At 40.5% G+C, this 27,063-nt stretch overlaps 2 protein-coding genes across 2 annotated transcripts in view; one reads left to right on the top strand and one right to left on the bottom strand.

Moving 5' to 3' along the window:
* LOC130141895 (endogenous retrovirus group K member 8 Gag polyprotein-like) overlaps positions 1–27,063 on the top strand; it is a 118,218-nt gene that overhangs the window by 29,474 nt on the left and 61,681 nt on the right. The window lies entirely within an intron of this gene.
* Positions 6,916–27,063, bottom strand: part of LOC130141948 (uncharacterized) — a 94,727-nt gene continuing 74,579 nt past the window's right edge. Inside the window, exon 2 of the mRNA XM_056323251.1 lies at positions 6,916–8,937. Coding sequence (XP_056179226.1) covers positions 7,109–8,137 — 1,029 coding nt within the window. The 5' untranslated portion in view covers positions 8,138–8,937 and the 3' untranslated portion in view covers positions 6,916–7,108. The remainder of the gene's footprint in view (positions 8,938–27,063) is intronic.

The following is a 27,063-nucleotide window of genomic DNA, read 5'->3' as shown; positions in this document are numbered from 1 at the left end:
TTATATTTTCTAAAAATAGATTTTAAAAGTTTTTTTTTAAAGGGAGGAAAGTAGTGCCACCTTTTATCCCCCAAAATTTTTGTCCTGGTAGGGAACAAATTCTGGCATCAGATACATAAGCACAACATCAGCCTGTAAATATTTATTTTAGGGCCTACTCATAAGACTACCTTATGTCTATGTGCATGCATGTCTCACAAGCATGGCAACAATGAAAATAATCTTTGGACAAAGTAATACATCTCCAACCATTTTTTTTTCTCTTTAGGAGTGTTACCTTCCATCCCAAATATTCTTCAAGTGCCCCAGGTGTAGCAACCTGCACTGTGTGGCTGCTCTTCTGCATCTTTGCCCAAAATTTTGATAGTGTCTCCAGTCAGCAAATAGATCACAGGCATAAAGACATTTCAAAAGCAAACTGTTTCAAAACAGAATTCAGACAAACTCTGGACATAATAGTATTTGTATCCTTTCTGAAAGATTCTGAAGGAAAATAATATGATATTTTTTTAGGTTCTGTGCCAGATAAAGTGGATTTTAGTTAAACTTTCAATGCCATCTATTAGTTTCTGTGAAGATTATTGTCAATTATTAATATGCTCCTGGGGGTATTCATGACACTTCATAGAATCATTTAGGTTGGAAAAGACCCTCTGAGATCATCAAGTCTAACCATTAACCTAACACTGCCAAGTCCACTGCGGCGAATGAAGAGACGGGACACAGCTTGATGCAAGCAAATGTCAATTTATTGTACAGAAGCACGAGGTTTTATACACTTTCAGAAGCTGCGCGTTTTAAACAGATTGGTTCTTGAAGCTAAGCATTGCATACTAGGCAATCCCTGATTGGTGGTTAACTACCAGCAATTAACAGCAAGGTGTTACCTTTCCTTGGCGCCATCCTTGGCGCCATCCGTCTCCCACTCCCCTGTGCTCTGTAAACATGCCTCATCATGTTAATTGTTGTCTAGACAAGCTCGAGTACATTCCCCTCAGCTAACTGATTGCCACGCATGGTCCTAGTTTCCAGACCGCTCCTGCAGTCCACCACTAAACCATGTCCCTAAGCACCATGTCTACATGTCTTTTAAGAACCTCCAGAGAGTGTGACTCAACCACTTCCCTGGGCAGCCTGTTCCAATGCTTGATAACCCTTTTGGTGAAGAATTTTTTCCTAATATCCAATCTAAACCTCCCCTGCTGCAACTTATAATTATTAAAAAACCTGGTTTGCTCTGAGAAGCTTAAAAAATGAGGACTAGACTATGTGCCTTAGTTCAGCAATCTGGATGAATATATCATTTTTGCATGACTAAAGCAAGCAAGATTGGCTGCTTAATTATACATCAAGGTAGACAGTATTTGAACAAAAGAGCTGGGGTCTGTGTGAAGACAATGGCTAAAAATTAGAAGAACATATATTCATTTTTTAAAATGAGTCTTTCTATTTTGTTCTCCCTGGTTTTATTTATATCCTTCTGGGTTTAATAACGTTTTCTCCAGAAGTAGGGAATGGAATAATGCAAGACTAATTCAAAGAGATACATTGAAGAGGGTATAAAAATGGATGTGATAAAATATCATGCAGCTAAATCAGCGCCAGAGAATGCTGCCATCTAAAGGAGTGAAAGCAACATAGACAGCTACATAACAGTATGACTTTGATATAACCCTACAGGCAGTTCTATACCCGCAAGCAGTCAGCATTGAACACAGCTATGTTGCTGGCAGTGAATCCATACAAAGGGCTAGCTACTGGCCATGATGCCACTGCAGTAAGAATATATATTTCAACATCTGACATCTTGCTCTAACAGCTCTAACAGCTGCCAAGTTTGGCTGTAGCTATTGAAGAATAAAAGAAGCAATATAAGCAAGTGATAGTCAGAGATTTAAAGATCAGAAGTATCTGTGTAGATACATGAACAGACATGCTGCCTATAGCCACTAAAGGGTGTCTTTTTGGAAATAAAAGCTGTATAATTCTAAAAACAATTACAACCATGTTTGAAGAGATTTAACTCAGTGGAGATGAATGGAAAAAAAATTACTGTCTTTGGAAAGTACCCTTGGTTAAAATCTGCAGGCTTTCACTGTTGCATGTTTAAGAATATTCAGCATCTCAAGTGATACTAAATTAGAATAATTTCCAGCAAGCAAAATCATGTCCAGATAACCGATGAGAAGTTTTGGACCAAAACCATTGCATTGTTGAAGTCTGATCAGTTTTAATGGGAAGCAAAAGAATTAAGAGCTGTTAATTTCCATTGAGCTTCCAACCTCTTTACAATCAGAATCTCTGATTTAGCATAACCTTCACCAATGTTGGCCCTATTCACAACTTTCTCTTTCCCTTTTATTTTGCTGTTCTGTCCAGCAGTAAAATCTCCATAGCAAGGACTGCCATTTACTCTAGGCCAGATTTATCAGGGAAGCTAATGGGGTTGTCATGTTCCCTTAAATCCCCATTAACACTTCCCCCTGTGATGCATATTACATGTCACAACAAGAGTGTAACTGAGCAGGTCCACTTTCCTGCCATTGCCAGTCCACTGAGGCAAAATGCAATTTGTTTATTGGGGCAAGATAGACTGAAACTATTTATTTTTGCTTGAGACCAAACATATGTCTTTTATTTTCTATTTATTTCTAAAACCAATTATCAGAATGGGTTACCACCTCTATCCCAAGGTTGCATTTAAAGGCACAGATGTGAAGAAAACACTCATATATTGGTTATTCCCCTTTGGAAGAAAGGCTGTGTAGCTTCCTAGTAATACATGCTGTAGTGCTTTGTGGTCTATGGCTGTAGCTAAGAAGCTGTTATAAATGGAAACTATGAACGCTTTAGCTGAAGGATAAGGACTAAAGCCATGAATCCTGTGTTCTCTTGATGTCATCTTGGTCCAAATTAATCCAATATTTGCCTCAATAACAGCAATGAGAAGCTATGCTTCTAATACAGAGGGAACCATAAAACTAAAGGAAAGCAAGGTTTAGGAAATTATTTTAATATTATACACTTCAAAATGTGTGCTTAAAAGTGTAGGGTTTTTACTCCAATATTTCCTTGAAAGCCTTTTTAAAAAAATATATTCTGAAAACTCTATTTTTCCTTTTGCACTTAAGGGGTGAATTTATGCATTTGATTCTATACTTTAAAGGGGGGTGGGAGTTTATGATTATTTGAACTATGAAAAGTGGTAGGTAGGAATCTATGTTCATATGTCCCAGTACCTTCTACAAATCTCATTAATTTTGTGTGTTCTGGCATATTACTTTATGAAAAAGTAATTACTGACTTGCCAGATGAGTCACACTTTGACAGCTACTTTGAAAGTGCATTCTCTCCAAATTGGGTAAAGCAAAGGCACAAACAATTAATTACATGGGAATTGTACAAACAGCTATAGCAATTCAGCATCACAAGTCACTTGTGCAATCTGTAATATGTGAGGAGATTAATAAGTGAATATAGGTACAATCAGTATAGATATCAGCCTGAAGTTTTAAAGTTGACCTGCAAGGAATGGGTGTCTGTGGAGGGGTGGGGGGTGGGTTTCTCCTGATATGAGTCTTGAGGCTATTTATTTATTTATTTTACCTTCTGGTTTTGACAATGCTGTTTTGACAATTAGATTTCTGTCTCTCTTATTACTCTTGAAGGTATAAGGAATGTGAAGCCTGTTGCATATTTATTTTCATTTTGTCGGAGGGAGAGGATGATGCAGACTGGATTTACCAGCAATTGAGAGGAAGATATCATGAAAGAAAGGTGTTAAACATTTAATAAAGTCATCCTTTAAAAAAACGTTCAATTTGACGAAAAGCAAACAAAGAAGTTTGCCTGAAAAGTCCCTACTTTTTTCAATTCATCTTTGGTCTTGAATATTCTTCCCCAGCCTTGTCCAGACAAAGCATTTTCTTTGATGGTCCCCCTCAGATGTTGTCACCTCTGGCAGTTCAGTGTTGGAAGGTGGGCTGGAGCCACTGGAATTGACCCCCAGCATCCTGTGGGTCTGCAGCTTGGCATGGGGGCAGTACTGATCAGAACAAATTCAGCTAGTCTGATGGTATGGTTTTCATTCAATTTAAGGAGAAATATTGTATGTTGACTCCTGACATTTCCTAGTAGATCTCAAAAGTTTCTCTAGAATGCACAAGGAGAGTTTTTCTCATTTTATTATAAGGCAGAGCAATAATGTCAGAAACATAGTCTTACATGCTACCAGTGTCCAAACTGTGGTCTGATACAGTTAGATAATGGCAAGGAGGCAACTGGAGCATGAACTATGAAAATACAGCCAAGAATCCTTGAGAATACTGGGAAGAAATGGTGATTTCTCTTCACCGTTGCCTTCCCTTTCCTTACTCTATGTCATTCTATTTCATCCTTTCATCCTACCTAAATCTCACAGCTAGTGATGGGCAGAAGGTACTAAACATTTTATCTTTTTTAAGTGCAACTCTGACCATGCATCTTCCTACTTTCATCTGGCCAGCCTGAAGCTTTTATCTGCATGCTCTAGTGAAGTACACTGGATCCACTGTCAATTAGAAAACTGACTGAATTCCGTCATCCCCATAGACACCCATTGTGTGCCACAGTTCAGTGCTTCCTCCATGTGGATTTGTACCAGATGAGGAACTGATTCAGTGACTTCATAAAGACTGATGTATGGACTTCATAAAGATCATGTGAATATGGATACTATGATAAGATTAAGGGTAGTTCTTGCTTCATGCAAATTTATGTTATATTTATCTCAGGACAGAATGTTCTGTCTCAGTGAAATATGATATATTTCCAAATAAAATGTTCTCACAGTGTGGATCAGAATTGGTGTAAATGGTAAAAGTTCTTTTGTGGGCCACTGATTTCTGGTAGATGAGTATGTCACCCTATGCTTTGGGGGCTTTGGAGGAGGGGATTGAGCCTGGTAATCTTGGGCTAGATAAAACTGCTAGAGGAATTGGAATAGCTTGTGTAATTTTGCCTCTGTTCTCAAGTTGTCTGAAGTGGCCTGAATTTCTAACACAATATGCTTTATCTCTTGTGTCTATATAGTAGCTCTATTTGAGAGAACAATGTTTATGTGTTGAAAAATGCTGAAGTGCGGCAGAGGTCAAATGTACATACTGTACAGCAAATACTAGAGTAATTTGTGCACCTGTAGTTTTGGAAAATGTTTCTTTGTGAGTTGAAGTAAAGTCCTTTCTAAAGCTGGTAATGTCTCATTTTTATTGACTTAAGTTTTTTTTCAGCTTGAAAACTTATAATTTGAAGATTAGATTTAGAAAGTGGCTTTGAGTAGTTATTTTTTACTTTGATAGTATGAGAAAGAAAATATATCTGAGTGCTTGTTTTTCATTTAAGAGGATGGATCATTCTTTAAGAAAAATGTGAAAGCATGTAAATTAAAAGAATTATGCCTTATTATGATATAATTACACCCTTAAAATGATCATAAGGCAAAGCTATAGCATCTATGTGTACCTGGATATAGTTGCATTTAAGTATCTATTATGAGATAAATGTAAATCTGTTACATAGATTTGGCCAACCTAAAAAGGATTAAATTGGTAAAGGTGTAAACCTAATTAAAATGACAGTGACTAAACGAGTAATTCTTGCAGATGTAGAGAAATACGTACATAATATTGCTTAAAGATGCAAGTCAGTGAAGTCTGTGGTTTCTGTATGAATAAATCATGATTTTGAACAGGTGTAATGTCTGTAGATAAACTTTCAGATGCAAATTAAGTTGCTTTTTATAGATTTTTTTTTATATAGCACATGCTGAAGAGTATTTTTTCTTTGCATAGTATGATTAATATCAGCATAAATTCAGTCATATTTCACAGCATAAGCACTTGAAAATTAAGTAAATGTGAAAATATGGGACACTATTGCAAGATCCTTCATACCAAGAAATATGACTAAGATATAAATTTGTAATCCTCTGAGAAGATTTTTTTCATTTTTTAAAAAAGAAAGAATAATAACATTCAGATGTAACACAGCATTCGTGGCCAGAACAGTCTATTTACTTCTATACTCTGACATTTGAAGCGTGTAGAGATTTCAGCAGTGTGAAGAACAAATTCACACAAGAAAATCTTTACTCCTCTGATCCAACTGCATTTTAATTTTACATTGGTATTCTGACATTTCTGCATGTTTATATTTTTCTCCTCCTGTGCAAGGATGACTTTTCTAACATTATATTTTTAAATCTGGCAAGGTCATACAACCTAAAAAAAAAAGAAGGGTCATCAAAAGGGGAAAAATAACAGAACTACGGTGAAATGGTTCTCTGTTGGCCTTTGTATCGATTCGAAGTGTGTCAAAAGGGTCTTTTGTCATGCTTCTACCACAGAATACTAATTTGCTAGATCAAGTCTGTCAGAATATCGACTGGAAGTAAAGAACAATGGTGGCAGCTTTTGTGTTTCATACAGCAGGGAGCCTGTGTGTGAAACAGGATTAGCAGGGGGTCATGAAGAGAGTCAAGGGATGTCCATCACTTCCCGTCTGGTAATGTAATGGGGTGGGTGCCTGGATGTGATTAAGATGTAGGACACAGGAGGCATAGCAGTGAAAAAATCAGACATACACACATGCAGATCAGGTTGGCTGCTGTTAACCACAGATTTTAAATGAAAAATCCAGAGACAGATCAAACAAATATCTAAACAGCTGCATGCAGATTAAATATTAAATAGCCTATTCAGTGCCTGGTGTGCCTGTGCTTGTGTCCATGTGTGTGTGTGTAGAAAATGTACAACATGAAGAGGGTCCCCCGTGGAGAGTCGGCCAAGTCACGACAATCACACCAATATGGCTACATGCCATGCTCACTTTATTAAACAAACAGGTCATATTTATAACTTAAACCGACCGCTCACACAGGTGATTGGATAAATGTTTCTGGTCACGCGGGTGGGCGTCCGTGTCGGTGATTGGTGAGCATGCTGCAGGCACCTGACCAGAGTGTGCCGATGAGAGTGTGTTGATTCCAAGGTTCCCAGGACTTGCTCTGCACCTGGCTTCTTGTTTGTGCATAGCTTGTTTTCTTTCTCACCCTGCTTGTTCCCAGGACAATTTAAAGCTGCTCTGCAGCTTCAACTAACAGGCCTGGGTTGTCCAACCCAGACAATGGTAACATATGTCCTTGGTCCTTTAAAAATCCCTCTACATATCCCCCTTTTTCTTTTTGGACAACCCATGTCCGTTTCACAATAGATGTTAAACCTTTCTTCAAACAAGAAAATAAACAGCTAAAAACTAAAAACATTACAACAACGATTATAAAAAAGCGTATTCCTTCCATCAATAACGTCTTTAACCAACCTGTTATCCCCAATCCTCTCAACCATTCATCAAAGGGATTATCCTCAGCAAGAATATGCTTCATGTCTCCCTGCAGTTGTGACAACTTCTTGTGCATCAATATGGAATGATCGGAAAGGTTCATACAACGCAACCCTTCAAAATCCTCACAACCGTGTCCATGTGCTAATAGCAAAAAATCTATTGCAGCTCTAGTTTGTAACGTAGCATGCCTAACACTATCTACATCAAGCAATAACGAACTTAAAATCTGCGATGTAAGATTAAATTGTTTCTCTCCCCAGCCCGCTAACCTTCGTATATTCTTAGCATTTAATGCAGCCATTGCCCCCGGCATAAATATGGAGGCTAGGACATTTGCTGTTACAGACTGCAGATCGACTCGGTCATTACATGTCTCATCAAAGGTGCGCGGTGCCCTCCGTGATCTATGAGATTGTTGAGCCATTTTCAATAAGTCTTTCATATGTGGAGCAAACAAAGTCAAACGCCCTAAATAACATGGTCCACCGACAGGATACAAAGGAATCCCTGGCCACGCTCTGTCCCCACATATCAAAAAGACTCCCGGTGGACACTGATAACCCCCTGATACATCTATATGGAAACCCCCGGTTTTCAATTCACCCCAAATAGGTGAACCGGTTAGATTTTGAAACCCTGTATAAAACCCCCATTCACCTTGATGTGTTAGCCATAACTGCCACGGGTCACCAAACCAAATTACTCCAGTGCCATTCACGGGTTGAAGTGGTGATGACATGTGGGTACAGTCTGCCATACCAGTTGCAGTAACATTAACACATTCAACAGGTACAACGCTAGCCAATAGATCTAACTCCTACCAAGGTAAATGATGTGGCTGATTTAAATTCTCAATAACCGCCTTCTGCCACGCTGCATTACGCATAGAAGGCCAAACATATTGCCCATTTGGACTCATACATGTACCATTCTGATTGGAAGTCAGATCCACTGTTTTAACATTCCAAAAACCATCAAATTTTGTTACATTCTCTTGCAGGGGAATACCAATTAAACAAGCTCTAAAGGGGTTGTCTGCCTGTTGCAGACTTAAACAAAAGTCTGTTACTCCCGTGATATTTGCCCATGTCACCCATATGTTTGTCCTAGGCAAGATGTCAAAAATACTTTTTACTTTTGGTAAAAAATTCATCAAGACCGTAAACCAAGTCACCACTTAAACATGTTTAGTCCTACAATTTCCACCTTTTTTTTAATTTTTTTTTTCACATTCCACCCCACAAATTTGTGCTTTCACAGATTCTGATGATGTATGCTGTCTCCAATCAGCATGGTATTACACTAGTCATATGTTTTCTCTTGCTTCATGCCCGGTTACTAATCAAACACATACACTCTTTACACCATTTACATTTAAGCTTTGGCTTACAGAACCGTTTTACCCCACACAGCATACATTGGCACAATACCCACGGGTTACATCCCTTACAACATAGACAGTTTATTCTGTCTGCTCGCTCTGAGTCTTCTCTTCCGTCTTCTGATCTTGACATACAGGTCACACAAACTTGCTAGGGACCCATATAGGTCCTTTATCTGTGGAGATACAAAAATAACCTCTACCGATAAAGAACACCGGATTAGGTCCTTCCCATACGCCTGAAGCCATATTTTTATACAGAACATTCAAACCGGGAACTGTAGTTGTTTGGTTCCCTCGTGCTGTTTGGTGATGTATAACAACAGGTGGTCCCTCTCTATCCTCCGTAAGGGAGAGAGAGTTTAAGGTAAACAACACCTTAGTCAACCGTTTAGTTACATCTATGTCCTGCCATACTTTCTGTCTCTGAAGCAAATCCTTCAGGGTACGGTTTGCCCTTTCAACAACTGCTTGCCCCGTTGGGGAGTGAGGAATCCCTTTAACGTGTTTAATTCCCCCAGTTGCCATAAACCTAGCAACTCGTTGACTACGATACGCTGGACCATTGTCTGTCTTTATTTCTACAGGTACTCCCATGACAGCAAAACAAGACATTAAGCATCTCTCCACATGTAATGCCTTTTCACCGGTTTGTGCAGTGGCCCATATAAAATGAGAATAGGTGTCAATTGTGACATGCACATACTTAAGCTTCCCAAAGTCAGGTACATGTGTTACATCCATTTGCCAAACCTGAAGTGCCTTCAGACCTTCTGGGTTAGTGCCCACCCCTAAACCAGGTCCATGATGACTACATTGAGGACAGGAGCGGACAATACCCTTTGCATCTGCTATGGGTATTTGATACTGTCGATGTAAAGACTTTGCATTCTGATGAAACATCTCGTGGCTGTTACGAGCTTCTTCAAACTTATTTGTTGGAGGAGTTATTGCCAGACAGCTGACTGCTTCATCAGCTCTAGCTTTACCTTCACCCAATCCAATGTTCCACTGATGACTTCTAATATGCATAACACAAAATTCATGTTTTCTCTGTCAAAGAGTACTACGCAGTTGTATAAACATTTCACCAAGATGTTGGTTCTTTGTCTCTCTCAACAAGGCATCTTCAGTGCTCTGTACTACACCAACTACGTACGATGAGTTTGATACTATGTTTACAGGTGTGTCGTTCCGGCTTCCCAATGCCCAACACACTGCTTTCAGTTCTAAGGTTTGAAGGTTGTCCCGTGGTTCACCGGTGATCACTTGTTTCTGCCACTGATTATCGGATTGCCAAACACACGCAGCCTTCTTCATCTTTCGTCCTGCATCTGTGAACACCGTTGGCCCATCAACTGGTCTTTTTGAACATAAAGGTCTCACAGTCCACTTGTAATGTTCTAACATCTTCCAGAGAGTTCCTTTTGGCCGGTTGTTGTGTACAACACCTGTATAGCCCATCAAGGCTTCCTGTATGGCTGCTGAATGTCTCAGGAGCCACTCATAACCATCACCACGGACTGGAATACTGATATCTACCGGTTCAGTCCCATCAATTTCAACAATCCTGTCTCTTCCTTTTCTCACCAAGGCCGCTACTGCTTCAGGGCGACTTAAAATACAATGTCTGGGTTGCAATGGCAAAAGCAACCACTCTAAAACGATCTCCATATTTTCCCCCTTTTTCTTTTGCCATTGCAAAATAAGGGCAAAAGGTGAAGTGGCAACATTACAAACCAAAAAAGATAACGGATGATTCGCCATTTGGCAAACACACCAGCCAGTCTGAATCCTGCAGGACACAACTTCTAGGGCAGCCCGCTGTTCTGGTGAACAAGTTCGAGGACTGTTGGCTTCGGTGTCATGCAACCAGTATTGGAACGGTTGCAAATCATCCTTAGTGAGGCTCTTTGCATGTCATCAGGGTGTAAGGGAATCGTGAAAAAGACAGTCTTTCAAGTCTATCACAACAATTTGCCAAATCTGAGGGATCATCATAAAAGGTGGAAGAGCAGGTTGCAACACTCCCATCGCTAAAATCCGATCATTAATCTTCCATAAATCATGTCCCAGTTATGTGCATCAAGATTAATAATCAGTACTGGACAAGGTAACGAGCTGGTCACCTGCCAATCACCCTCCAAAATAGCATCACAAACACCACCAGACCAACGCTGTAGAATTGGATCTTTTGTCGAGTTCAGCATCGGAGGTGTAGTTGGGTTAACTGGAGGAATTACAGGTATTGAAGTAGTTGGCAGGGTCATTTCAACTCGCTTTTCCAGGTTTCTTAATTTATCTATTACCTCCTGTAAGGATTTCTCTGTATTGTTATCACAAAGTTTCTCCCCACCTTCTTCCTTAAATTCATCCGATGATGTTTCAGGAAGAGGAGGATATGACATCGGACGGTGCTTTTGCCCCCCCCGCCCCCCCGATTTGACCTACGAGCTGTAGCCACCCTCCATTTTGGCCTTGCTCCACCCACAGCTCCAATTGGTGCAGCAGGACTCGTTGCTCCTCTATCCTGGGGAGGCTCAACAGGCCATTCCGGTTTTGGCTCATTTACAACAGACCCCCGAGGAGTAACTTCCGGTTTGTCTGCTGTCTTATCTAAAAACTCCTGTACTGTTGAACACGCAGAGGGTGACATACCCTTCATAGGACGAGCATGCCCAACTCCAAAATATGTAGCAAGAGAGAAGGCTTAGGTGAATCACCCTTCTGCTCTATTGGCTTTTCTACCTCATCTCCTCCCAACGCTTCTATAGCTGCTGCCGCTACTTTTTTTTCCGCCTTCATAGTTTCCAGAGTGTTAATTATAGACCGCCATGTAGCTCCTAACGCTTTAGCTTCTTTTCCTTCTTTACCTCCCTCGATCGTAGTATCCCAGAGGATATTTCCCACTTCTCTCCATTTCGTAATACTAAGCAATAACGCGGGTTCAGGAATCTTATCCTTTTTTCGTGCCCAGTGAGCTAAAGCCTCCACTTCTGTTTCTTTAATGCTCTCCCCTCTCTTAAAGAGGATACCAGTTAAAAGTTTAATTGCCGCGTCTAATTCCATTGCAGTCTTCCTGAGAGCTCCCCCCTCTCACAGAAAGGAAATCAGCGGAGAGCCCTGCCGCACTTGTCGCAGTCTTCCTTAGTGCTCCCCCCTCTCACAGAGAGGAAATCAGCGGGGAGCCCTGCCGCGCTTTATTCGTCGCAGTTTTACCTCTGGCGGGGGTGCGATCTGCAGCTCCACACCGAACTCTGGACTCCGCTTTTCGCCTTCCAGTTTCCGCCCGCCTCCGACCTCCAGCTCCCTAATCGGACAACTTCCCTTAGGGTCCAATGCACGGAGACTTCCGCATTTAAGTGAACAGCATTTAAGCGACTAAATGGGTCCCTGTTCGGGAGCCAGATGAAGAGGGTCCCCCGTGGAGAGTCGGCCAAGTCACGACAATCACACCAATATGGCTACATGCCATGCTCACTTTATTAAACAAACAGGTCATATTTATAACTTAAACCGACCGCTCACACGACTTTACACACAGGTGATTGGATAAATGTTTCTGGTCACGCGGGCGGGCGTCCGTGTCGGTGATTGGTGGGCATGCTGCAGGCACCTGACCAGAGTGTGCCGATGAGAGTGTGTTGATTCCAAGGTTCCCAGGACTTGCTCTGCACCTGGCTTCTTGTTTGTGCATAGCTTGTTTTCTTTCTCACCCTGCTTGTTCCCAGGACAATTTAAAGCTGCTCTGCAGCTTCAACTAACAGGCCTGGGTTGTCCAACCCAGACAATGGTAACATATGTCCTTGGTCCTTTAAAAATCCCTCTACATGATTCCATGATTCATTTGAAGCTAAGGGGACTGTGTTCTTTGTCAACATTTTAGCGTCTACCCCTGATTATGAACATGGCTTTAAACTATGCTAGAAATGGAAGGTTTTTTAAAAAATACTTAATTGATGTTTTGGTGGTCTTCTTGGAGATGCATTGTTTGTGCAAGTGCTATGCTGTACCACTGAACTCACTACACTCTCTCTGAGGCTTCAGTTTCTTGCTCAAATTCAAGTATTAACTCAATTTCTCTCCTTCTGTACATGACTAAACTAAAATAGACTAATGAAATGGAGGTGAAATCTGCCAGGCATGCTTCAAATGTAGTGCTATAAATATAGAAAGACTGCACTTCAGCTAATATATTACAGTGCTGCTTTGGTTTAGATCTGATTAGGCTTGAATAATTCAAGACAGAAAACAAAGACCAGTATTTAAGTTAACTCCTCTAATCTTACAGGTCATGATCCTGCACTGGTGAAGTTGAACACTGATTTTAGCTGGCAATAGGTCTGGCCTCCAGAAAACAAGCTCATTGTGATGACTTCATGACTTAGCTGTCTCCATGATGTCCAAAGAATGGTTCTGTGGGAAGAACAACAGGCTCTTTGCCAGTTGTGAAAAGGCACAAGACTATCTGTGTGTGTGTTTGTACATGAATGTGAAAGTGCCAAATCTAATACAATGTCAGCAGATAGAAATGAGATCTGTATACTTTCTTGACTTTTTTAATAACACTAAGCTGAGCTGATGACACTCCTCTAGAAGTTCTGAAGGTCATAAATTCACCCTTGGTATCATCTGTCATTCAGAAGAAAATGTGAAACAAACATTACTATGTATTCACTATTAGGTTTTCTGTAATAGGAAACTTCTTGAGTTGATCTGTTGGTATCTATGCTTTTGATTAATATTTTTCCATTTCTTGCATCTAGACATTTACTGCATTTGAGATTATCTTCCTTCCTTCCTTCTTTTTACATCGGAGGAATAATTTCTGTTCTTTTCAAATCTCCTAGGAAATTTTTCAGCTATGTAGTTATAACAAGATGTGACATCCAGTCCTAGCTGATCAGTGTTCAACACAGACCCACTATTGCAGCACAGGGGGTGGCACTTTCAATTTGCCAGGTTTTTAAGGAACAGTATGAAGGGGGAAAATAGCATAGAAATGCTTAAATTTTTATAGAAAAGGTATAACTTTGTAAGAAAGCACTATCATAAGTTCCAAAAAGTATATCTTAATGATACACTTAGAGTAAATCATTTTCCTTGAGAAACAAGAAGTCTCTGGTGACCTGTATAGCAGCCACAAGAGACTACCAGACTAGCTACTTTCAGCTAAATGTACTCTCATATTAATATTTTAAAATGCCATAATGTCTCTCTGAAATCTCAGATGACAGATACATTAATTTGCGAGGTCTTCACTCCAGGAAATAGAAACAGGGATAATCTGCCATTAAAAGAAATGTCTGCTTCTTGAGAGTATATAAACTATGTCCCTCACATACTTATGTTGCAAATCCTCACTTTAATGTGAAGGGAAACACCGTGTCTCAGAGCTTTATTGTCTCACTGTTTATCAGTACAAAAAGGTTTGTTGTGGTATGAAATCTTAAGCTTGATGGAGTAATCGACTTCAAAGGGTCTCTCTCTTCTCTGAGCCAGAGTCATGACAAATAAATCAAACAAAGTTTCTATTTTCAGGAAAATACAGAAAACCAGCAGTGCATCATAGTTGGAGAAAGGGATTTTACTAGGTTGAGGCTTCTAATACAAGATCCTTTTTCCTTTTTTTTTGTTGCAAAGTATGAGAGATTTATTTTTTATTTCAGATAAAACCAGAGTATTTCTCTTTTAAATGCCTATTTCAACATGCGAATTTTACATATGTATGAGAAAAATAATGACTACTACTTAAAACCTCTCTAGCTGTAGAAAGGAATATAAAATTAATTTGCATCATTTTGGTCATTAAGGACACAAAATCAGAGAGGAACAGATTCACAACTGTTGCCAAATAGAATGTGTAAAAACAATTTTTATTTTACTGATTTATTAGCTAGGGAAGGTACCGTATATTAGGATATATATGATTTTTTTTTCCTTGAGAATTTCTGCCTTATTGTTGTTTAAATATGTTCCTGAGATTTCCCCTAATATTAAACAAATATAAAAAATGACACCAATAAACTGTTCTGTTCTATTCCATTTACCAGTTTAATATTTTCACCTATCTTCAGTGAGTAAATTGTCTACTCACTATATTTTGTTTAGCTGGATTTTAATTTATTTTCTGAGAGAGTAATGGATGTGTGATGCTCTAAAAAACACATACACACTGCTTATGCTTATTTTGTCAATGACATGTCAAACAAGGAGCCTTTTTGTCTGGATATAGGAGGTTATGCTTAAATGCTGAGATCTGTGATGATCTTAAGATTCAAATGTATGTGATTATATACCGAGTGCTTATTGCAAAAGACTTCTGACATATATTCTACATGTCAGTGATCTGGGGGAAAAAAAAAAAAAAGATTATTTTAAGTGAAATAGAGCTTCTACCTTTAAACCCCTGCTTCTGCCATGCAGGTTGGAAGCTATGTTGTAAAGGAAGCAGAGAAATCCAGCAGACAAAGGATGGTCTTTGAGGGAAACACTCTGAATAACTACAGCCAGCTGATATTTCTGACACATAGCTGTACTGTGGATGAAGCAGGCACATGGCCATGTATGGCTGCTGGGCATAATATTGTTTTTCTGTGTACACAACCTCAGATTTCCTAGGTAGAGCCTCAGGTCTGATTTATAACAATGATGAAGGATTACAACAGAACTGAAAATCGAACAGTGCTCCAAGAACCAGGCTGAAGGCTTGCTGAATCAGGTGCCTAAATAAACCAATCATTTTTGTTTTATTTCTATTGCAGATGGTTGTGGTTTAACCCCAGCTGGCAACCAAGCACCACACAGCCGTTTGCTCACTTCCCCCCCACCCAGTGGGGTGGGGAGGAGAATCAGAAAGGAATGTAAAACTCAACGGTTGGGAATCAGGGAGTCTCGGTTGGTGCGGTATTGCCACCGGTGCACCATGGTAGTAGCAATCGACACCTGTTGTTCTTTGACTTTCAGTAACCCCACCAGAGATGGGTCTTCTGAAAGACCAGGCAAAGTAGACAGCTGCTTAATTTCCTCTGTTTCCAAGGCAGTTGTACCAAAACCCCACCAATATCCTTTTGGATCCTTGAAATATCCTCTCCTAAGATAGTCTATGCCAAGGATACATGGAGCCTCTGGGCCAGACACAATGGGATGGTTTTGCCACTCATTCCCAGTCAAGCTTATTTCAGCCTCCAATACAGTTAGCTGTTGCGATCCCCCTGTCACTCCAGAAATAATAATTGGTTCTGCCCCTTCATAGCTTGATGGCATTAAAGTATACTGTGCAGGTGTATCTACTAGAGCTTTATATTCCTGTGGGTCTGATGTGCCAGGCCATTAGATGTACACAGTCCAGTAAACCCGGTTATCCCTGGCCTCCACCTGGCCGGAGACAGGGTCCCTCTAATGCTGGTCTAGGGACTCCCTGCTAGGATGGCAAGTGGTGCAAAATGGATGTAGTGTGGAGTGGTTCTGCTCACTTATGTCTTGTCAGAAGGAGTAAGAATTCCTTTTCACAGGATCAAGAGTAGTCAGCCCTCTGTCTGGGTTACTGTCCTCTGGAGAGTGGAGCAGCAACCTTCCTGGAAGACTCCTTATTTGTGACTGTTTTTCCTTGTAGTTTACGCACTCATGCCTCCAGAACTGAGGTAGGTTTCCTATCCCACCTCCTCATGTCCTCTCCGTGGTCTTGCAGATAAAACCACAAGAGTACTTTGTGGTGTGTATTTTCTACATTCTCCCCTCCAAACAGAAGAGTGTCTACGGTTGATAGCTGAGATGCGAGTCTGTATTGGTGGAAATTAGGACATATTCTTGTTAAGAGCTGGCGGACCAGTCTCTGTACAGCTAAGATGATGGAGGTAGAGACACTATCTTCATAGTCTTGGAGCTGATGAATCACTTCATCCACTGTTGGTGGTGCAGTGTCTGACCAACCCATTACTGCCAATGAGTTGGCATACGCTGATGGTGCGCTCTGTACCAATTCCCACCACATGGGTCATGTGCATTGGACTTCATCAGGATCTGTGGGTGACTGTGGATCGTTCAGGTTATAATGGATCATCTCTTTCAACAGCTAACTCCCTCAAGTAATGAATACCCTTCTCTATTGCAGTCCACTTGGTTGGGCGACATGTAATTCTCCTTGTAGGGATACCTTTCCTTAATGCTTGACAGAAGTCACTTCCAGAGGCTGATGACTTGCACTCCTTTTCCAATTGCCCTGTCAATGCCCCCTTCTTTAGCAAGTGATCCCAGCTGCTTGGCTTCCCTACCCTCCAAGTCTATACTATGATCCCCGTTACCCCAGCATCGAAGCAACTAGGTGATAATGTGTTCACCTGGTTTATAGGCATAATCTTTCTGCATATCCCACAGTTCACTCAGAGATAGGGATTGAGAGGTTACCTCTTGTTTGCTTTCTGTGGTGATGCAGGTCGAGGCGGACTGAAAAAACACTATGTCTGCGTGGCTGGGTTCGGACAAAGTGACAAAATGGCCTTTATTGTTTATACAAATTTCTTATATATCTTAGATAGTACATGTGCCAGAGCCTGATAGGTTTTTGTGTCCTTCTTCTTGCTTGCTATTTGCTGTTGCTGTAGGTGCCTGTATGCTGCGGTTCTAAGTTCCGGTTCTTCACATCCTGTTTACATACCTGACAATTTGTGGCTGTCTTAAAGGTACACGACTAAGTCTTTGAGGTCAACTAACTCGTCTGCAGACCCGCTGAAGACCCCAACAGCTTTCTTCATCTTGTTCCTGTGATGGGCCTGCTCCTTCATCCTCATTTCCCAAACGAGCTGCTTTCTGTTTCCATTTCTTCTTATCTACATGGGCCACTAACACTGATACCAGTCGGTCTTCTGCATCACTCATTTCAGGGGCTAAAGTAGCTGGAATGCCTGCCACAGGGGCTAGAGTAGCTGCAGAAATGGCTGTGGGGGCTGGAGTGGGGGCCAGAGCAACTTCAGCAGCTGCCGCAGGGGCTGGAGCACTAGTTAGACGCTTAGAATTCCACCAGTTCCAGGACATGAAAACTGCATTCAGTATTCCTATCACTAGGTTCAGGACTGACACTATGGGGCTTCAAGCGGACCGAAGATACTCAAGAGTCTCCTAAAATCCTAAATGTTTAATTAATTAGCCCTGAGGAGAAGGGGGAGGTGTGGACCCCACCCATAGGCCGGACTCTCTGGGAAAACAAAGCCAAAGGTACGGTTGTTGGCATTCCCCCTCAGGGGCCACCAGACACACAGAGGTGACAACACCAAGTACACAGAATGGATTGGTTTCATAACCAACAAGTCCATCATATTATAAAGTAGTACTATATAGTACAACACTGTAATAACTTTATCCCATGTCCCAAAGAAAAAAAACAACACAAAAGGGAGCACATACTGTAAATAAACAAGACAATTCAACCCTGGGATGATGGGCAGCAAATTCAAAAGCAGAGAAGCCAGCATTGTAGCCAATTATTATTAATCTAATACAATGAATACTGCAAACAATTTAATCTAACACAGTCTGATTAGACCTGTCGTTATCTCAATCCTTCGAGCCCCACATTGGGTTCCAGAATGGACTGTCATAGTTTAACCCCAGCCGGCAACCAAGCACCACGCAGCAGCTTGCTCACTCCCCCCCACCTGGAGGGATGGGGAGGAGAATCAGAAATGAATGTAAAACTCAAGGGTTGAGGTAAGAACAATTTAATAGGTAAAGCAAAAGCCGCACATGCAAGCAAAGCAAAGCAAGGAATTCATTCACCACTTCCCATGGGCAGGCAGGTGTTTGGCCATCCCCAGGAAAGCAGGGCTCCATCACGCATAACAGTTACTCAGGAAGACAAATGCCATAATGCTGGATATCCCCCCCTTCCTTATTCTTCCCCCAGTTTCTATATTCAGCATGACGTCATATGGTATGGAATACCCCTTTGGCTAGTTTGGGTCACCTGTCCTGGCTGTGTCCCCTCCCAATTTCCTGTGCCCCTCCAGCCCTCTGGCTGGCAAGGTCCAAGAAACTGAAAAGCCCTTGACTTAGTATAAACATCACCCAGCAACAACTAAAACCATCAGTGTCCTATTAGCATTGTTCTCACATCATAGCTAAAACACAGCACTGTACTAGCTACTAAGAAGAAAGTTAATTCCATCCCAGCCAAAACCAAGACAGTTATGAAATAGTACTACCTGATAGGAGGAACTCTACCATTTTTTTGCTATGTTCTCTTGACTTTTTCTAAACTGGAATGATTCCATAAATAAATTGAAATTTTTTATTTTTTTTTTATCCCAGTAAGTTGGAGCATGGCAGTTGCCCAAACAGACTTGTATCTAAATGTTTATCTACAGCTCTGGGTAGATTTTTCCAAGGAAGCTATACACCTGGAGTCATCTACAAGGGGTATTCTGTGACAGCGCTCAGTACCAATATTCTTCTCTGTCTAAACAACTAAACAAGGCTTACATGTCCTCATGTGGCGTTAGATGTTCTCCAGAGAAGATGTAGTCTTGCCTATCTTCACTACACCAGGAGCCTGACTGTAGTGGTGCATTCAGGATGTGTGCCTGGGCATTTTACAAAGTTTTCCTGTGAGCTCCCTACATAACCTGGGTTATGCAGATAGCCAGTTATTCCTAGATCATCTTTGGGGACCTTTGTAATTATAACCTATAGGATCTTAGTGCTCAGCTCTCAGAGAAATTTTTGTGGACTGGATCTTGGGCTTTGGAAATTCCAGCCCAAAGTTTTGAAAGTAGAATATATTTTACAAAGAGACTTATCCTAGAAACAGTGTTATAATATCTTAGTACTATTCAAAACCCTGTTATGGACAGCTTTACTTCCTAGTATCAACTAGACAAGGGAGTATGAAACTATAACTCTGTATGAAAGATATTTTGATTCTTCCCCGGATCAGGAAGTAGTACAATCACTGCAAGAATTACTAATAAAACAGCTCATGTGCGGGACAGTAAGAGTAACTGGGTGAAGTACGGTCATCTGGCAGCATAGTTTCAACATCTTTCTTGGTTCTTTGTACCTTATCCTTTAGAGGTCAGATTTCTATTTTAAATGTCTAATTAATTTGGGGTTCATTTATCCATGACAGTTCCACATGCTCCACAATGAGAAAGAAACAAAAGTAAAATATTTAGATTTTGGATTCTACTGTACTTCATTAAAAATCCATGCAAGTCAATAAGCATATTTTCAGTGAGGATCAGAACTATACAGATTTGATATTTTTTTTATTTATTTTTTTTTTTTACAAATTCAGCTTTTGCTTAATGATTGTGGTGGATTGACCCTGGCTGGATGCCAGGTGCCCACAAAAGCTGCTCTATCACTCCCCCTCCTCAGCTGGACAGGGAAGAGAAAATATAACAAAAGGCTTGTGGGTTGAGATAAGGACAGGGAGAGATCACTCAGCAATTACCGTCATGGGCAAAATAGACTTGACTTTGGGAAATTAGCTTAATCTATTGCCAATCAAATCAGAGTAGGGCAATAAAAAATAAAAAACAAATCTTAAACCACCTTCCCGCCACCCCTGCCTTCTTCCCAGGCTCAACTTCACTCCCGATTTTTGCTACCTCCTTGCCCCGAGTGGCACAGAGGGACAGGGAATGGGGGTTGAGGTCAATTCATCACACATCTCTGCCGCTACTACCTCCTCACACTCTTCTCCTGCTCCAGAGTGGGTTCTCTCCCACAGGAGATAGTTCTACACGAGTCCTTCCCATGGGCTACAGATCTTCACACACTGCTCCATCATGGGTCCCTTTGACAGGATGCAGTATTTCAGGAACAGACTGCTCCAGCGTGGGTCCCCCATGGGGTCGCAAGCCCCTGCCAGCAAACCTGCTTCAGCGTGGGGTCCTCTCTCTCCATAGGTCCACAGGTTCTGCCAGGACCCTGCTCCAGCATAGGCTTCCCACAGGGTTACAGCCTCCTTCAGGTGCATCCACTTGCCCTGGCATAGGGTTCCCCATGGGCTGCAGATGGATATCTGCTCCACCATTAACCTCCATGGGCTGCAGGGGGACAGTCTGCCTCACTATGATCTTCATCATGGGCTGCAGGGGAATCTCTGCTCCAGCACCTGAAGCACCTCCTCCCCCTCCTTCTTCACTGACCTTGGGGTCTGCAGAGTTGTGATGCTCATGTATTCTTACTCCTCTCTTCCAGCTGCTGCTGGTGTTGTATGGTTTATTTTCCCCCTTAAATATGTTATCACAGAGGCGTTACCACTGTCACTGATTGGCTCAGCTTTGGCCAGCAGCAGGTCTGTCTTGGAGCTGGCTGGCATTGGCTCTCTTGGACATAGGGGAAGCTTCTAGCAGCTTCTTACAGGAGCCACCCCTGTAGCCGTCCCACTACCAAAATCTTGCCATGCAAACTCAATACATGATACATAAAAAATTTCTGAAAATTTACTGTTTCTTTGAATTTGGAATTGAACAATAGTAATGATAAAACATTCTGGTTTTTTACTTTTAAAATAAAAATTAAGTTATTTTCATTCTAGATAGCTTTTAATTTGATATTATGCTAATTCTAGTATTAGCTATTAAAGACAAATGAAAATGAATGTTTGAATTGATTAGAACTAAATATTTTTCAGATACTTGGGAGATTTTGAGATACTGGTAGGGCTTTATTATTAAAGATAGTTCTGCTGCCTATAGACAATGACTAAATAACATTTCAAATTCAAAATATGAGACAAAGAACAAAAAAAATTAGCATATTTCTACAGCAGTGTTTTATAAATTCTCTTAGAAAAGACTACAGTCCCCAAACCAGCTCAGTACTAGCCTGTGGGAGAGGAGAGGATGGAGACTCTCTGATCGTTACCAGTGGGAAGCAAGAAAACAGCTGGGCCTTATGAAGGAAAGAAACATGTTTATCTGGCCAAAAGGTCTTTGCCTGTTTATAACCATATATGGCTATGTAACTGCATGAATGGCTTCTGCCCTGAGCCTGGTGTAACATACAGCTGGAATTTGTATCCAGGCTCAGAGATAGAAATATGACCTTCTTTGCACAAGAAAACATCTCTGGTTGCACCACAACCTGAGTCCATGCCTTCATATGCCACACTAGCCCTGCTGTATAACTGTGCCCATTCTTAGAGATTTTTCAGTGCTAGTCTTTCTAAACTGATTTGCTGTTTTAAAAGATTTCAGAGTAATGAGCTGACCAGCTTTAGTGATTTCTAAGCACGATAGTAGCTAAAAGTTATGATGCAGTTATCCTGTTACTTACTCTGAAGTGTAAGTGACCCAGGAGATTAGCATAAGAAAGAGTAGACACCTATTTACAGGCTTATGTCTTTCTGGATATACAAACAGTGTAACCAGATCCAAGGACAAGATCATTGCCAGATATTGCATATGTACAGGTGATAGCCACATGATAAATTGTGGAACCATCCCATTTATTTATATTCACCTTTGACCATCTTACCTGCCCTTTGCCTACCAATTCATCTTCCCCATGATGACTTACAAAATTCCAACTCCTTGAGACATTTCAGTTCATCCTATCCTGCCTCCTATTCTTTATTTCCCCCTTATTCCTCCAGCAAAATGAGAGAAGATTGCCACAACCTGAAAAGGGAATTATTCAATAATACAGATGTGACCAAAAAGAAGTCCAAAACCCCCACAAATTTGAAATTTGCATCCTGAGTATCTGCCTTTCTTTACTTTATAGATCTTTTCAACAATGATCAAAAATAAAGGTGGTTAAATTGACTTTAATTTATTTAGCTTTAACTATTACTAGTTATAGAGCTGGGCATTTTGACTCCCTCAGTAACCAAAGGAGAGAGAAAGAGTAACCTAGGGAAAAACTAATTTAATCTGGTTTAGACTGCTAATTTAAAACAACAAAACCAGCAACAAATGAAATAAGAAAAACAAAATGCTTGTATTCACACAGTTTGTGACTACTGCAGTTTTACCTCTATTTTGTTCTTTTGGGGTTGAATTTTCAAGAACAAGAACAAGTCATACAGTTCTCCAGTGCTACTGATACATTTCCTCTGAAGCCTGAAAGGTCATGGAAATGTTTGTATCTGCCTATTCTGACAGCAGGATTTGGAATATGAAACTCATACCATCCTTTATATGTGAATGCTTTAATCTGATAATCAATAAAAAAGTAATCAGTTTTGTTTCTTATTAATGAGGGTTATAGGTAGCAACGTCTAGGAGACATTTCTTCTAACAGTTCCAATCTTTTCTTCAAGAATAAATGCAAAGGCTCAGGCCTGTGAGTTTCCAGGATTATTCATTGGTGGCCCCACAGCAAAAAGGTTTATGAAGGCTCTGGTTCAATGCCTGTCACAGACTATTTCAAGTCTTGCATCTCAGTTGCTATTTTCTCTGTTATTATTAGATGATACCAGCAATGAACTAACACTGCCCTGAAAGGTATGTGAAAAGCTTAGCATGGAGAAGTTTTCTTGCTCTTGAATACAACATGGAATATTTACACTGTCATTTCTAAGGAAAAATATGTCAGATTACTTACAGATTTCTGATAAAGATACAACCTATCAAATTTGCCAAAAAGATATGTTTGTAGAGCATGAAAACTTTCACATTTTAATCTCATCCATTAATATTTTAATACATGCTTTTTTAAGTCATGAAAGATGCATGGTTTGTTTCCAGGGAAGATTTTTTTTCATTAATATCAATAATATTGGTGTCTATATGACTTTCCATCTGGACAACCCTTATTCCAAATATGAGTGAATATTTGTGTATTTGTGTATTTGTTTATTTGGATTAAATAGTTTTGGAAGTTATATCAGATAAACAGAAAATGACTATATCTTTGTACAAGAAGAGTCCATTCACAAAAGTACTTACACTGATAAAAATATAGAGGTTTAAATTCAGCTCATACCAGTTTAACTTACCTATGAAGGCACAACGTGTAAGCAAGTTCCTCCTTACACATTCACTAGAAAAGCTGGTTTTCTTCAATGTTCACTATGGTCTAACATTACTTCTGTTGGGTCCATGAAAAAGCTCATGCTAATTTAGATGCTAATTTTAAACAATTAAAAATTAAAAACTTTAGCAGAGTAGCAAGTGTTGTTCAGATCAAAATAGGAAATGAGTTAAACAGATTTGGCTGTTCTACTGAGGCCTTGGAAAATAAAAGCAACATATTAAAACTTCAGCTGAAACACTGCAGACTGTCTTCACTTCTAAACAGGGCAAGGAAGAGACACTCACTTTATATCATGTGCATGTGTTGTAATCCATATGGGCAGAAAAGCACTTCTGTCAGGGATGTCAAAGTATGAATTTTGCACATGGCCATCCCATATACAGAGGTAGGCAAACTCTATGAATATGTAAAGCATCATCATAGCATTCAGAGTCCCTAGGCTGGATGACTGCTATGATGTCAATGGACATGCTGTAACTGCATTTCCCTTATGGAGGTGCTTACTCCATGTCTACAAATAGTGATGGTGAAAATGTCTTGATGTTCTGCTGATCACAACCAATCCACAAATGGTCTAGAGACTGATCCCAGAATCACTAGTCCTGGGAGAGGAGCAGCATCTCCCCATGCTGGGACAGTGGCCACCTTGGGCAATACATTAGGTTTGAACTAGAATCTTCAGATTTAAACAGGTTGAGGTGCTATCACTTGAATTAAATGCATTACACCAAAACTTGAAGTAGATTTTCTTTTCTCTGTGAACTGGGAAAAAGGAAACCTGTCATATGAGACCCAACAGTATGAAATGACTCTGTCTTAACAGCAAAAGTAGAAGATATTAGTCCTAAAAAGAATATCTATTTTAAACCTAGTCTTTGACACTAACTACTGGAACGCAGAAAGATCAAGCAATAATGCAAAGACTGGGTAGGGACTCTGCAGCAGTCAGTATGCTAAGATGTGTAGGAGAACTTACTTTATTAGGGGAAGGAAATCAGACAGCATTTTGGGATTATTGCACCTCCCATTCATTTAGAGTACATCATGAGTTATTTAGTGTCCCCTTTGGCAAGCAGTGCAGACAGACACTGAATAAAATCTAAAATATAGGGCAGATATTTTTTATTCCTTCTCTCCACTGAGCAGTCAGAGCCCATCAGTACATGCAAGTGGGAAAAACAGAACAGTCACAACAGCAATTAAGTGTATGTACAATTATAAGTGCCTGAAAAATAAGACTAGTTTTCCTTTTTTATCCTCCCCAGATACTTCAGAGTAAAAGTACCACACTCAGTTTGTAACATAACTATTTTAAAATGTAATAGTGCATCCTCAGCTACACAGAAAAACTATTTGCATTGGCAAGAGACAGAAAGATGAAGCCAACACAAACATTTGTTTCAAGTATTTGTCTTAAAGCCTGCCTTTTAGGAAATAAACAACATTTTAATTCAGGTGCATACCAGACAGTTCAAACAAACAACAGTCCAAGCTTTTGTCACAGTCAAGAGCATTTCCAGGGGTGCCTAAAAGAGGTATAAGCAAAACCAAATGCAGCTCTCCAGGACTGGGGCAGAGTCACTGCTGCTGGAAGAGGTGGGACAGAGCACTGCTGGGGAACTTGGTCTTTCTGCTTGAAGAAGTGGAAAAGGTGGGGTGGGACCACTCAACTGTTGGCTGAGCAGTAGAAATGCTACCCTTTTAAATGTTGGACAATGTTAGTGGCATTAATCATTATTTTGCCTTTTCTTATATTAAGGAGTAGATGTTGCTGCATCATGCATTTAGCTACTTCTGGGTCTTCACTTAATATTTGCAACTTTTATACCTGACCAGTCTGTGAGCTTGGAGAAGATCTAAATAAAAAAGCCCATCTTTAGGATGCCATTAAGATACATAAGCTATTTTCCAGGCTAATAATTTGTGAGGTGGCCCATTTGTTTATGCTGGAGGCAACCGGTGACATTCATCAGCTCGGGATGTGGGTGACAGTCTCTTTTCCCAAGTAACAAGGGATATGGTGAGAAGAAACAGCCCCAAGTTGTGCCAGAGGAGGTTTAAATGGGATATTAGAAAAAAAAAATCTTCACTGAAAGGGTTATCAAGCATTGGAACAGGCTTCCAAGGGAAGTGGTTGAGTCACCATCCCTGGAGGTATTTAAAAGATGCGTAGATGTGACGCTTAGGGACATGGTTTAGTGGTGGACTTGGCAGTGTTAGGTTTATGGCTGGACTCAATGATCTTAAGGGTCTTTTCCCACCTAAATGATTCTATGATTCTAAATGAAATGATTCTAAGATACCAGGACTGGGCAGGTGGCAGCACTCCTGACATAACAGCTGAGCATTAGCTGAATGGGGATCTGTGTAGTGGCCAGGGATAAGAGAAAGCACAACTAGATTAAGGCAAAGGCATTCTAACTTCTGCTGCGGTCCTCAGCTTCTTGAATCATTTGATCCTGCCATAATCTCTGCCTGCAACAAAAGCAAAAGAAAGCTAAGTAACAACAGTTGCAAAGCAAAGCTTTAAAACAGAAATCAGATTATATAAGGCAGCAGGCAATGCCTGAGTCTGCATGCACCAATGCAAAAGGATGGATTAGGCATTTGTTTCTCTAAAATAGTAAACCTGGCACCCATTTCTCCTCATGAGAGCTGAAACTGAATGATCAGCACCATCCTGCAAGTAAGGTGTGTGAAAGAGATGTAGCATAGGCCTTTCTGCACCCCTGGGGAGAGACCACAAATGCAGATAGGAGCAGCCCCAGCTTGTCTCTGAGGCAGGAGGAGCTGAAGACAACAAACCTATCAGTGTCAGTCCCAGAACAAAGCGGAGACGATTCTTGGGTCTAAGAATTTATCATCTCCAAAGTAGTGAAGAGATCTGATGGTCGCTCCAAAGCAAAAGGCAGTGTTATGGAGCACTTCTTTTTCTCTCTGTTTGTAGAATCTGTTCCCAATATAATATGGCCAAAGACTGGAACAGACTTTGAACAACACAGCTTCCCTGAAGCTAAAAACAATCTGGTTCAAAGCAATTCATAGCCAGCATTACCACTTGATGCTCCTGTTTTAGCATTTGTGACTAAAAATAGTGTTTCAGGGGAGTTGTTATTTAATTAAAGCCATGTGTAGCATATTGTAGAAAACACACATTTCTCAGGCATTTCAACACCAACTTCATAGAATCACATAAAACTGAACAGTTTACTTTTGTGAACATTGGCACTGATCCTCAATCTTTAGTTTCACTGCTGGGAGAGAAACTTCCAGAGAGCTTAAACTTCTGCCAACAGTAAGGCAAAAAAAATTGTTAA

The sequence above is a fragment of the Falco biarmicus genome, chromosome W (assembly GCF_023638135.1).
Source record: "Falco biarmicus isolate bFalBia1 chromosome W, bFalBia1.pri, whole genome shotgun sequence".
NCBI lineage: Eukaryota > Metazoa > Chordata > Aves > Falconiformes > Falconidae > Falco > Falco biarmicus.
This window is presented reverse-complemented; position numbering and strand designations above follow the sequence as displayed.